Below are 12659 nucleotides of genomic sequence, written 5' to 3' on the forward strand. Positions count from 1 at the left end.
CAAGGACACGCCACCTTTGAAGCACTTTGTTGGCCTTTTTGCGCAATGGTGGATTAGCCAAAACAACTATCGCATAATATAGAAGTCCAGTCTGTTAAAACAACGGACTCATTTACGTAGAATAATATAAGGTAAATAGTAAATATACAAAGTGCTACACGTGAAAGAGAAAACAACGGACTCATTTACGTAGAATAATATGAGGTGAATAGTAAATATACAAAGTGTAGTGCATGCACTTTCAAGTTTGAGACAGTGTTTTTAATTGTCAACAAATCTTGACAAAGATTTCTTTCATTATTTTGACATTGTGGTAAAAAAACAAATCGAATGTGGTTTAGCGTGGTCTGTACTCTTATCGACAACGAATACACGTCATCACAGTGGTCAAAATTTGCTGTGGACTCACTTGGTTGCACCTCATGAGTCCACAACATTTTGACCATTGAGATGACGTGTACTCGTTGTCAATAAGAGTACAGACCACGCTAAATCACATTTGATTTGTTAAAGGCCCATTAACCGATTTATGCGCGCACTTGCGCGCATTGCTAAAGAGGTGAAATTTCACTTCCAGTTACTTACGTCAGCCTGAGTGCAGAAACTAAAAATAACTCAATAACTTCCAAATTCGTTCACATTTTAGATGTTTTTCTTTGTGTTTCACAAAATGCAAAATAAAAAAAGTACAAACAAAGAAAAAATAAGAGAAAGACAGAACAACAAGAGCAATAGAAAGACAAAAACTAACTCCGTGTGGCTTTGTGTGATCTTACCGAAGTGTGCTGGTAGTGTAAACTGCGCACGCACTGATAGGGTAACTTCCGATAGATATCGGGCGCACTTCTGGTTTCTTTAAATGCTAAAGGAAACGCAGTTTTTCCTTAAATCCAGCCTTTTTTGACGGATTTCGATTAAAGCCAATGTTGGAAACATAGCTATGCATTCCTTTTTCAAAATCATGCTTTCTTCAGAAAGTTACAAACTTTTTAATATTTTGAAATTCTCTCAAAATCTGACCTTTTAGAAATGAAACAAAATCTATGCATAGCGGAATGAGGAATGCGGGAAAAAATCAAAAACCCAGCGTTCGTCAAAGATTATATTTTTTCAGCAGAAATTTAGCTCAGAACATATACATATTTATATTCCTTTGAATCGTCAATGAAATGACCTTTTCCGGATATTTTTTCCTTCGGGGTCAACAAAAACCTCCGATTACAAAATCACGCCGAACCCACACATTGCAAAAAAATCTCTTCAAAACCCTGACTTTGAAGCGATATAACACTTCAGCGTTAATAGCTACCACACATCGGCAGGCGGTAAATCTATTCGTTAACAATCCAGCTTTATTGTGTTAAAATTTCAGCGAAATCAAACAAAACCAGAATTAATTAGAATTTTTTTGTGACCTCACTCCCCAGACTTGACCTAACAAAGGAAGCAACGGTCGCCCATAGCAACCAAAAACCACGAACATAACAAAGCCGAACGTTTCAGCCAAAAATCTCCAGAATTATCGCCTGAGAGCTTAAACTTGAATGGGAACATCTTTTTCGAACTTTTTTCAACTGATTTAGACGAAAGACTGGCCTTGGCGGGCTACAAGAAAGACCAAGAGAAAAACAGAACAAGACAGCAGAACAAGCCGATAACATTCCGCACGGCTTTCGGCACGAAAACGAAAATACAGCTTACTTCTGGATAAATTCACCCTTAGAAGCCAGCAACCGGTCCCAAATTACTTTCTGTATCCTTACAAATGTCCTGATTTCCATCTCCGAAAGATTTTGCCCCAATTTTGAGCAAATAAACATTTCGTCAACAGTGAACGCCATTACGGTGACTTGCATACTAAATTACCTAACTTGACAAAATTCTCCCAAGGGGAGGATATGACGAAAAGAGCTGAAAGATGACCTATAATTGGCTAATGATGAGATCATCCCACTGTCCAAATTTGTGAGAATCGAAAGTAACGCCAATTTTCTGTCACGTTTTCAATCTGTGGTCACTGGAGTGACCAAAATCGATACATCGGTCGGGATAGAGTTTTATTATTAAATTATATGACTTGTGTGACTACTTTGCTAGCCCTTTACTCGTGGAAAACACCAATTAAATTTAATCATGACTTTTAAGAAAGAAAGCTGTTGTTAATAGTGTTATTATTGTGTCATTCATATCGCGCATGCCCATACATATCCCGAAGAAAGTTCTACAAAGATTAAGACCATTACGTCATCGGAGATTTGTCAATGGCTACCACTGATGGTGCAATAATACAGTTTGTGTTGATCAAGTGATGTGATGTCTACAGTAAGAAAAGAATCATCAATGGCTGCTTTGGAATGTGCACTGCGTTCCGACGGTAGTGCTAAGCAAACAGTTAAATTTTAAAAGCGCGGTTATAAGATCTAACAGATCTTCTTGTTTTTTTTAGGCCGTGTACTTAACTGCGTCTCGTTTTTTCGCATAAAAACGGCCATTGCTACAATCATTTTTTCCCCCGAGAAGTCGAACGAAACCGCGGCACATGAGCTGAACAGCGTTTGAACATGACGCGAATAAAACTGAATTGTACCCCGTGGAGTTTTAGTAAGTTGAGCAATGTTATATACACTATATGAACTTAAGCTTAACACATTTCCAACACCATCAAACAAACCTCCTGGTCAGGATTCGAAGTTGAGCTAGCAACCTTCGCCACCCATCCGCTCGGCAGTCAGGCGTTGCACCCGGTGATTGTGTGTTAAAATATAGTCTTTGCCACATATTCATAGCACGACAGTCACTTCGTGAATAATTCATTTTCCAAAACCGAACTGATCTCAAAAGGAACCACAAAACGGAAGGAAAATCGAGAAATTCGGTTCATTGATAGAGACCCTATTACACCGCGCCGGAGAGGACAGAGGACTGGGAAGGTCGGGAAGCAATAGATAGGTCCGCAATGGGTCCGCAATTCAGTCGCAGACCGTTTTTAGTGCAGAGTGCACTATTGGGATGGTTTAGGGGGCTGCTGTTCGGTCAGGCACTAACGCCATAACACAATGAGGTGTAAACTTAAATATTGTTTAACTAATTAATTTCAGTTAATCAATTAGCTTTGTGGGAAGGGGGGCTGGGTGGAGTAGTTCAAAGGTGCCCGTGTGCATTGCGCAAAACATTTCATATTTACGATACTTTCATTAACTACATGACACAAATATATATATCTCATGCTATCCTTGTGGTGCTATTCTCTTAAGAACAAAGGCAATTTGCTCCAAACGCATGCGCAGATTAGTTAGCGTCAAAAGTCGACTATATGTTAAGTGAAAGATACATTTCATACGGGACTACCCACGAACGTTGAGTTCTTTTCCTTGTGGTAGAACATACCATGTAAGACGCATGAGTTCTAGCATTGCTAGTGTGATAAAATCCGTTCTTCTAGTTCAGATGCACGCTTTTTTTATTTTTTGTAATGAGTGATACCACACTCTTGTTTTCGCCGGGGATAGCAGCTATATTTCAGGTAACGTCAGTTCTTCTTTTTGTTGCAAAGAACGCTACTGTGGCTTCGTATCTTGTGGATTCTTCCATAGCTCGATTCAAGAAATGTCGTCTGTTGTATGTTTGCCAGGGCTCAAATAAAGAATGCAAACATATTGCTTCTCCTTAGCAGCTTGTTTATTTCCTCTTCTATAAAGAGACCCAAAAGTTCGTATTCGGCCGAAACTTTCCCGCGTTAGTTACATGTAAAACTAGTAAATTTGTGACAAAAGAAACTTCGTTATTATTGCAGTAGACTCCGTGGCACTTACTGAAACCGCCAATTAATAATTTTATCAGTCGACGAGGTGACTCGCTCACCGATGTGGGATATAATTTCGGTCAAGTAAAGATCTCTTCCTTCAATACTTCTTGTTGAAACGCTCCCCAATTGTATTACTCGATAGCATTGTGTATTAGTTTGACGTGGTTTTATTGTTAACACCAAAGCTGGCAACAGAATAAGAACGCACTATTCTGTGACTCGACGTGACTATTTGATAATTAGATTAGTTTTTGTTTATCGGTGAAAAGAAAATTTGCGTTTTAAAAAAAACAAAATCTTTCCTTTTTGACTTTTCAGCAGATATTTAACTTTTATATTCCATTTATCTCTTGCAGTGAGTAAAAAAAATAGACATTTTTCTTATATTTTCGTTGAAACAAAGATATCTTGTTGCATACATTGACGAGGAAAACAAAAGTATCAAATTACAAACGCTGGCATGAAAATAAAATTGTCACATTTGCGACAAAATGAACGAAACTCAACATAAAATATCACGATAGACTTAAAACCGTCTAGACAAACGGTAATTGTAAGTTATCTTTGGGCCTTGAAAGAAAACACAAACATGAAACATACACACTGCTAAGATTATGTCTTATCAAGTTTTTGTCCGCTCATATTCTGCAAAGGGGAAAAGGCCTAGTTGACTACCAAGGGAGAGAACAACACGGGTGAGGACCTGTGTGACTACTGTATCAGAGCTGTAAATTACACTCTGTACTATCTGAGATTGTCTCACTAGTTTAAAAGCTCGTTCAATTGATTATTATTCAGCGAAAGGCAGTGACACATCACTTGTGACTGCCATCTATCGATTTAGTCATTTTTCCCTTGAATTCACCTCAGGAATGGTCTCATTGCTAAATACAGCTGTTGTAAGCACGCAATAAAAGTACGCGATATATATGACCACCTCAGAAAACCTAGGCCCCTCAGAAGCACGCACACTTACCTTATTACATGAAATTTTCGGGACACGTTAATTTCGCGAATTTCGCGATCAAAAAAAGCCGCGAAATTAAAGGGACGCGAACAATAAGTGTCGCGAACGTAACATGCACTCACATTATGTTACTGTTGACATATAGTCCCGCCGTTGCGTTTTTGTTAATTTTAACCTTTAATAAAGTCGGTTTACTAGATTCAAGGACATGTTAAAGTAACATTGCCAAGGAAATAAATTGTGTGTTATTCAAAAACGACAAGTTTAAGCGTTTCAAAATACAACATTTTCGCAAAATAGCAGAATTTAAGTGTCGCGAAATATGCCCACCTCAAAATCGCGAAGTAAACGCGCCGCAAAAATTTCATTTAATAAGGTACAAGGTGGAGGAATGGAGGAGAGGAGGGGAGGGGTGGGAACGAAGTCAACAATGAGTTTCCAGTGTGACTTGATGAATATCAAGTGGCAACAGAGAACTACTCTATTTACCCTCTATTTATTATATCAGAGGCATATCACATTGAATCAAGGCGATATGCTTCTGATTATATGTCTGGGAAAATTATTTCATCGTGATATCGATCGTGCAACAATCGCCCGCGTGTTCGCATTTCTCAGTCACATAAATGGTACCCTGCTAGCAGAACCGCTTCGATCTTTCCTAGATAAGTAGTTCCATCCAACAGCAAGCCGGCCGAAAGCGATCCTACCCAGCAAGTCAGCTTAGCGTTACAGCACCAAGCTGTTTTTCTCAGTCGGGGAGAAAGAACCTTTGAGCAAAGTCGCAACGGTTTCAGGTGTTTTTACCGATCCCTTTGCCTCGGCATTATTGGCGGCAAAAGAGGAGACGAAGAAACACGCTTCGAAATGGACAGTGGTTGATGAGATTCCGCCACCTCCGAGCTCTACGAATGCTCGATATTTAGTGTATGTGGAATATCGACAATGACGCTAAGGAAATAAGTGATATTCATTTCCGTTCATGTATGGCGGACAAACCACATAACGAGCCCGTCAAACAATTCCTAAAGTCCGATGCTCTCGCTCTCCGCGTGCCGGAACTTGATAAATGGCTTGTCCTTATTCAAGGTAAGCAGTCGCTAGCTAGTCTTCGTTGGGAACAAGATCTCCAAGTGACGGAGAGAAACTACATGGCCGCAGTGGGCCCACTTTGCATCCTTCTCCAGCACTTAAAAAAGGACCCACAGGCCGTTCAGATGGTTGAGGAAATTAACCTGGTTCTAAAGAGCCTTCACTTGCTGGGACGTGCTGTGGCAACTGTTAACAAACATAGACGTCAGTGAGGATACACTGAGGTTATCGTTAAGCCAACACATATTGCCTACATCACTGAGCTCGGTAAATATTCTGATTCTATGCAGATGTTCCTCTTTGGTGAATCTAAAGCCAAGGAACTTAACACGTGTCTTAGAAACGACCAAGTGGATGAGTTTCACCAACATCTCAATTCAATTAACCCCAACATACAGTTCATTCTAGAACTTGAGGACACCAAGGTAAAGGGACTACCCTTTTTAGACACTATCACCACAAGGAGGGGTACGCAGCTTGAAGTGAATGTCTACAGAAAGCCAACACACACAGACCGCTATCTCGATTTCAATTCTCACCACCCCTTGTGCCGTAAGAGATCTGTAGTCAGTACCTTGCAACGCAGGGCACAGAACTTACCATCAACGCAGAAAGGGAAACGCGAAGAAACGAAACGAATCAAGGCTGTACTGCGAGACAATAACTATCCCTCACCCTTCATCAATAGCTGCGAAAGATCGCTGTCGAAACTCCCCACCGATCTATAATCCAATGGTGTCGTGGTGCTACTCTACGCTCTATGCGCAGAGCCTTTCGGAAAGGATTAGTCGAATCTTAAGGCAACGACAAATCAAAGTCCCCTTGAAACCATTAAGAACTGTAAAATCAGTTGTAGCAATTGCAGTTTGGCAGGGGAGCTCCGGCGAGCCGAAGGCGCGCGAGCAGAGCCCCATTCCTTAGAAAATTTGGTAACCCATCAAGCCGAGAAAATTTGGTTATGACGTCACCGTACGAGCGAACGCCGTCCCGTACAGACTCTGGGGGAGGGGAGTCTCAAGGTAACCCTAACGGGGGAGCTCAAGAATGCCATCTTCTCTTGACGGGATTTTTAACGAAAGAAAACTCAGTTCTATTTGCTATAGGGAAGGTTGATCTAACGTTTTCAAGACAGGATTTAACTTAAGCAAAACGTGAAAGAGGATGGCAGAGAGCAAGAATTAACAGCCAAGGAAGTGGCGAAGAAGATCGCGAAAGAGCGGGGCAGGGCTTGAAAGGGTAACCGGTCGATTCTCCTACAAGTCGATCCGCCGACATCGAAGTCGTTTCGCTTACACGACCGAATTCGTTTCGCCTACAGGATCTTAGTCGATTCGCCTACATTGAAGTCGATTTGCCTACAGTAAATACTTATTACTAAATACTAAATACTTATCTAAAAATTGACAAATAGGTTTACAATAATTATAGTAAAGTTTTTCGGAAGGGTATTCCACAGCGACAGTGCGGCTATGCTGAACGCTCTGTCTCAACAAACGAGCTAATAAACTTGGAGATGACCAACAGGAACTTTTTCGTCGAAGCGAACAGTAGACTAAGTTCAATTTGTCACGCTCTCGTATTTTGTTTTGTTATGCACGCGAATCGAGGTCGAGAATTTTTGCTTGATTTTCCTTTCGACCTTCCTTTCACCAAGAGAAGTCTAACGGGGCACAGGGAGCAGAGGATCGATATGTTGTTGATTCAAGTAACTGTACTTAATCACTGGTTTGGCAAACCGTGTGGAATCCCGATTTCTCGAACCTCCCGATAACTCGAACCAAACGTCGTTTCCCCTCCTCAGTCAAACGCTGTAATACCGAACAATGCCATGAAGCAGAGCAAACGAGGCGAAACACCCGAAAAATTGACTCAGAATAACTACAGAACTTCCCAAGTTTTAAAATTCCCGCGCCGTGCCGAGATGTTTACCTTCTGGAAATTAAGGCAGTCAAAGTTTTCACAAGAAAGAGCCTTACAGTAACAACCGGCATTTTTGGAGGGCCCCTCCCAAGGAAAGCCTTACCTGGGGGGAGGACCAAAGGCTCACTCTTCGACAGCAGTCCAACAAGCAGTCCTCGCAAGCTCCCAACAGGAGCTAGGCGCAAGAGAAACAGAGGTAAGCCTTCCTTCTACTCATTCACCTTCCCCTCTTCCCTTTGCTTACATCAACTTAGAAAAAATTCCGAGGGCAGGGAGGCTAAAGTATACTCAGTTGAAGTAAGATATGGGAATGATGATTGACCAGCGGACGGCTAAGCGTGGCTTAAAGGAGGTCGAGTCTAGCGGTACGACCCACGCGATAAGGGTGGGAGGGTGGGCCGTTCCCTGATTCGCGCTACGCTGGAAAACCGGTGGAAAACCGAGCATGAATGAACAAGTTTTTTGGGTATTTATTTCAGAGCTATTACGTAACTAGTGCGAAGAATGCCCACCAAGTCGAGAAAACTGCATTTTTGTTACATATTTCAATTCTGCACATCACTATGATTGTTGTGAATACGAATATTACCACAAAAGCTTAACTGTACCTGGAGGAATGCTATCTTCTTTTAATTTCTGAGTCTCGTCTGATGAATCAGTCTGACTACCACCTGAAAAACAAATTGCGGAGTCAGGAAAGATCACAACAGCACCTAGTGCTGCTGAATAATTGCTGCCGCAGTGAGTGAGGCTAAAGCAAAGGAACGAGGCAGCTCTCTAATCGGGAAAAGGTCACATTTTAGGGGCTTTTGCGAAACGCAAGGAATTTTGGTAGCGGTAAGATCAAAGGCGTAAGGGACTGTGGTTATGCGTGAATTAAGATACGCAGTCTGATCTTGTGCTCTCTCTCTTGTATCGTTGGTCGCGTGTACGAAGGTGAGTGACAGTTTTCTGGTGTGTATATTCCTATTTTTGACGCTTCGTTCCTGCTTTCCTTTATAAACTTTTCTTTGTAAACTAAGTCTTTTCTTGATTAGGCAGCTCTCTATTAAGATGCGCTGTTTTCCGTGTGCTGCTCTCTTCGATCGATGAAACTAAGGATGAAAGCTATCGGGAACAACAGGAACATCAGTCCAGAATATCCAACAAATCACTCTTGTAGAGTCTCATCTAATACTAACAGAAGTAATTTGGAAAGTTACAGAAACGAAGAATTTAGTGTAGGTCAAAGGCACCCGGCGTGATAGAGAACCAAGTCAGTTCAAAATTTTATTGTTAGCTTACCGTAAGTGTTAAAGCTCTCAAAACCAAAAGTGTATAAGTAAACCAGTTGTAATCAATCGTGAAATAGGTTCAACGTTATATTGTGCTATTGATGATGTTTAACTATGTCAATTGCCACAACACCAAGCAAAATTTGGATTTTTACCGACCAGGTATCTGTTTTCAGTATAGCTTGAATCAGAGTTCCCCCTCATCAAGTGTTATTTGCGATCTTTTGAAGTTAATATCATTTTAAAATCACAGATTTTAGCGGTACCGTTTATATTTTTTATCTGCACAACTGTAGTCAACATTTTGGAAATCACACAGGAGAAGAATGTACTTCATTCCAATCCTTCGCAAAATTTGTGGCTTGTTGCTGTTATTTAAAATCTCGAGCTGGAAGTTATTCAGCCGTAAACTAAAACCTTCTGGAATGTCCAATTTCTCGAGTAATATTCGATTTAGAAGCCTTGCAACAATGCTATTGAATTCTTTAAAGAAGTTTCTGGAAATTTCCGGTGTACTTGTGTAAGAGCGTGAGTGAAGCTTAGTGCTGCTGAGTGCTGTAATCCGAAGAAGTAAATAAACCAGTTTGTTACTGTTACCCTGCTCTGCGTTGACAATCCTTACATCCTCCTTCCCTTTGGTAGTATTTTGTACCATTTAGGTAAACTAGTTAAGGCCGGCGCCAAGACATTCTCTAACACTTTCCTGACCAAATACAACCCAGAAAGTGAGCATTTAGCTCTCGATCAGCCTCCCCATTTAACGCTGCTTAACGCTGCCGTTTAGGTAATAATTCCAAATCATTCGCGTAACATTGTTCAGGCATACAAGTTTCACCAGGAAAGTTGGGGCCAAAAATAAAGAAATATAGCGATCGTCCTTGACTTTTGAATTCCCTGCGATTGGTAAAATCCACTCATCTATTTTTCGACTGGTGAGGCGTCTCCTCTCCTGTTACCAACAACCGGCTTTCTGTAGCTTTATAATTTCTTTCGTTGCTTGCTCCATAGATTAAATCAATGCTAAAAGAGAAACAAAAATATGTTTTACCAGCCAAAATGTAACTCGCCCGTTCGCATTCCTGTTTTGTAATATCAATACCCATTCTTAAGCGAGATGATATTGCAGTCCTTCCACTCAACAAGTTCTTCTTTGAAATTGCCACTAGTTTTCCGTTGTTATAATCTTCCCATATCTGATCAGCAGCGGACTTCAGAGTACCCTGGGTACCGCAGGTTTTTTCTCGCGAGCGGTGGACGAAAATACTTCGCTTCGCTTCGACGGCCGAAGGCAATAGAGGCATAACCGACTCCGGAAATCGCGCAAGAAAAACCTCTGGCACCCAGGGTAACTTGAGAGACACGCGCAACTTGCATGCTGGTAAGTTATCTTCGGTTTCTTGACACACCGCGGAGAATGCTGCGCCTCCGGGCAAATCCCTGGATGAAACGAAATAGCACAAGCGATATATCATCAAACAATATACTTATGGTTACAGTCACCCTAAGTATAGATAGAAACCATCAACGATCTTAGAAACTCCCAAAAATACTGAGTTTTGTTTCATAAAAAAATTAAAAAGCGGCTCCTGTTGAAGCCAAATTTTAGCATCTGATACTATGATACGACATTTCGAACGACTAGTTCGCTCTGTCAGCAGATCACATGGAAGCATGGACCATGGAAGCGCTTTTTTCAGATTAGTTTGTCGGTACCTGTTCAGGTCTCTCGCTTCTCGATACACTTTTGCGAGTTATGTAGTATTTTTCCTCGCCCCGAAAGTAGACTCCATATAGCTACTTTGCACTGTAAACGCACTTACAGGGAATTGCAACTTCATGCACCTAAGCCTCAAGACTTCATGCAGCACGCTGGCAGAGCCTGGATATTAGACAGAACATTGCCGCCGTCATCGTGGAGCATCTTTATGAAATCCATAAAAACAAACAACGGCATAGAGTGCTGGCACCTTGGGCTATCGCCGTTACGCTTTCCGCTGTACCTCCTAATCACATTGCTCCACTCGTGTGAGACTTGTGAGACTTCCCTTCAAATCAGGCTCGTTTTGGAGAAGAAGTTGCGGCGTATCAGCAGCGAATACAGTTTGAGTGAATTTTCAAATATCACTCGTAATGTGACCATTACATATACGTCTAGATTAGCCCACAGTTTACAGATTTGTGCTAAGGGTTTCTCGCCACTTAAATCTTGCTTTGATCAACTATTTCAAGAAGCCGAAATTCTATCTCGGGAGTATTAAACCTGAGGTTTTTGGGAAATGGACGAATTTGCGAGTGCAATTGAGAATTTCGTCATGAGTGATGTATGAAAATTCTCTCAAATGTAATTTGCAATTTAAAACTGTGAATTTCAAAATAGAGAAGTTTTGTAAATCCTCTCAACAATTAGTAGAACGGGTCCTTAATCTCCAGTGGCCCGTTTCTCGAAATTCCCGGAAACCTTTCGGGCCCGTAAAGCCATTTTTCAGTTCATTTTTAGTTCATTTCGGGACTTTCGAGAAACGGGCCTCAGAGGCCCGTTTCTCGAAAGTCCCAAAACGTTTTCGCACCCGGAAAGCCGTAGCAAAATCTTAAACCTTATGATAACAGAGCTGTTTTATTCACATATTTTTAATATGAACAGAGGTTCCCTTCATACAAGAGGTTTCAGGCGTATACACTTCTCCGTTTTTAGATACAGATGAACTAAACTGAAATGGCTTTACGGGCCCGAAAAGCCATTTGTGAACCTACCAACCGCTTGTTCAGGAAAGCCGATCCTTCAACATCTTTTGAAGATAACAAAAAGCAAACTGACCGTAAAGTTTGACGACTTAAGTCCCCTCCGTTCTTGAGATACAGAGGGAATCGTGACACCCGAAAATAGCCCGTAAAGTTTCGGGACTTTCGAGAAACGGGCCCCAGGCCCCAGGGGCCTGTTTCTCGAAAGACCCGGCAAATTATCGGGCCCGGTAAGTCACCCGGTAAGTCCCCGTAAACGTTTCGGGTGTTTCTCGAAGCTCCCGTTATTTTCGATCCCGTTAATTTTTCCGGTAACTTGCCCGGTAATTTACGGGAGGTCGTGACCTCCCGTAAAGTTACCGGAGAGTTACAAATGTTGCAAAACCAAACAAAATGGCGGCCGTGGGCGGACTTTTTTTGTTTCAAAGATTCCCCTTTCTAGCCGATATGGGAAGTCATTGAACGATTTCGGCTCTCACGAGCAAGAATAGAGTGGCTCGTTGAGGAACTAAAGGAGGAATTGGAGAGAAACACGGCGACAAGCTGCCCGCTGGCTCCGGAAACCCAGGTAAATATAATTCTAACAGACCGACTTCACAATACACGGACCAAAAACCGACCATTTGACCAACAATAGACGGATCGAAACCCACCAATGACTGATGACAAACTTTACACGAGTCTTTCAGCCAATACCATCATGATCGTGGGCATCCATGCTTCCAGACCTCCGCCGTTTCTGAACACACCCACGAGACCAGCCACTATCCTATCTGGAATGAGGTCATGTTTATTGATCGAGATCCTCACTGGTACACACGTAGGGTCAAGGAAGCTATTCACATAAGACTTCACCCTAATA

The 12659-nt window shown here is 41.7% G+C and overlaps 1 protein-coding gene and 1 pseudogene across 3 annotated transcripts in view; one reads left to right on the forward strand and one right to left on the reverse strand.

Moving 5' to 3' along the window:
- The window catches only part of LOC145479970 (fidgetin-like protein 1), a 208423-nt gene extending 205227 nt beyond the window's left edge, over nt 1-3196 (reverse strand). The window contains exon 1 of one of the 3 annotated variants that reach the window (XM_081458455.1): nt 2672-3196. In XM_081458455.1, coding sequence (XP_081314581.1) covers nt 2672-2814 — 143 coding nt within the window. In that variant the 5' untranslated portion in view covers nt 2815-3196. The remainder of the gene's footprint in view (nt 1-2671) is intronic. The other 2 variants (XM_081458456.1, XM_081458457.1) reach the window with 2 other exon arrangements.
- Nucleotides 3197-5094: 1898 nt separating this feature from the next.
- LOC145470609 (uncharacterized) lies at nt 5095-8120 on the forward strand (annotated as a pseudogene).
- The last annotated feature ends 4539 nt before the right edge of the window (nt 8121-12659 follow it).

Source organism: Orbicella franksi, chromosome 2 (assembly GCF_964199315.1).
Source record: "Orbicella franksi chromosome 2, jaOrbFran1.1, whole genome shotgun sequence".
Lineage (NCBI taxonomy): Eukaryota > Metazoa > Cnidaria > Anthozoa > Scleractinia > Merulinidae > Orbicella > Orbicella franksi.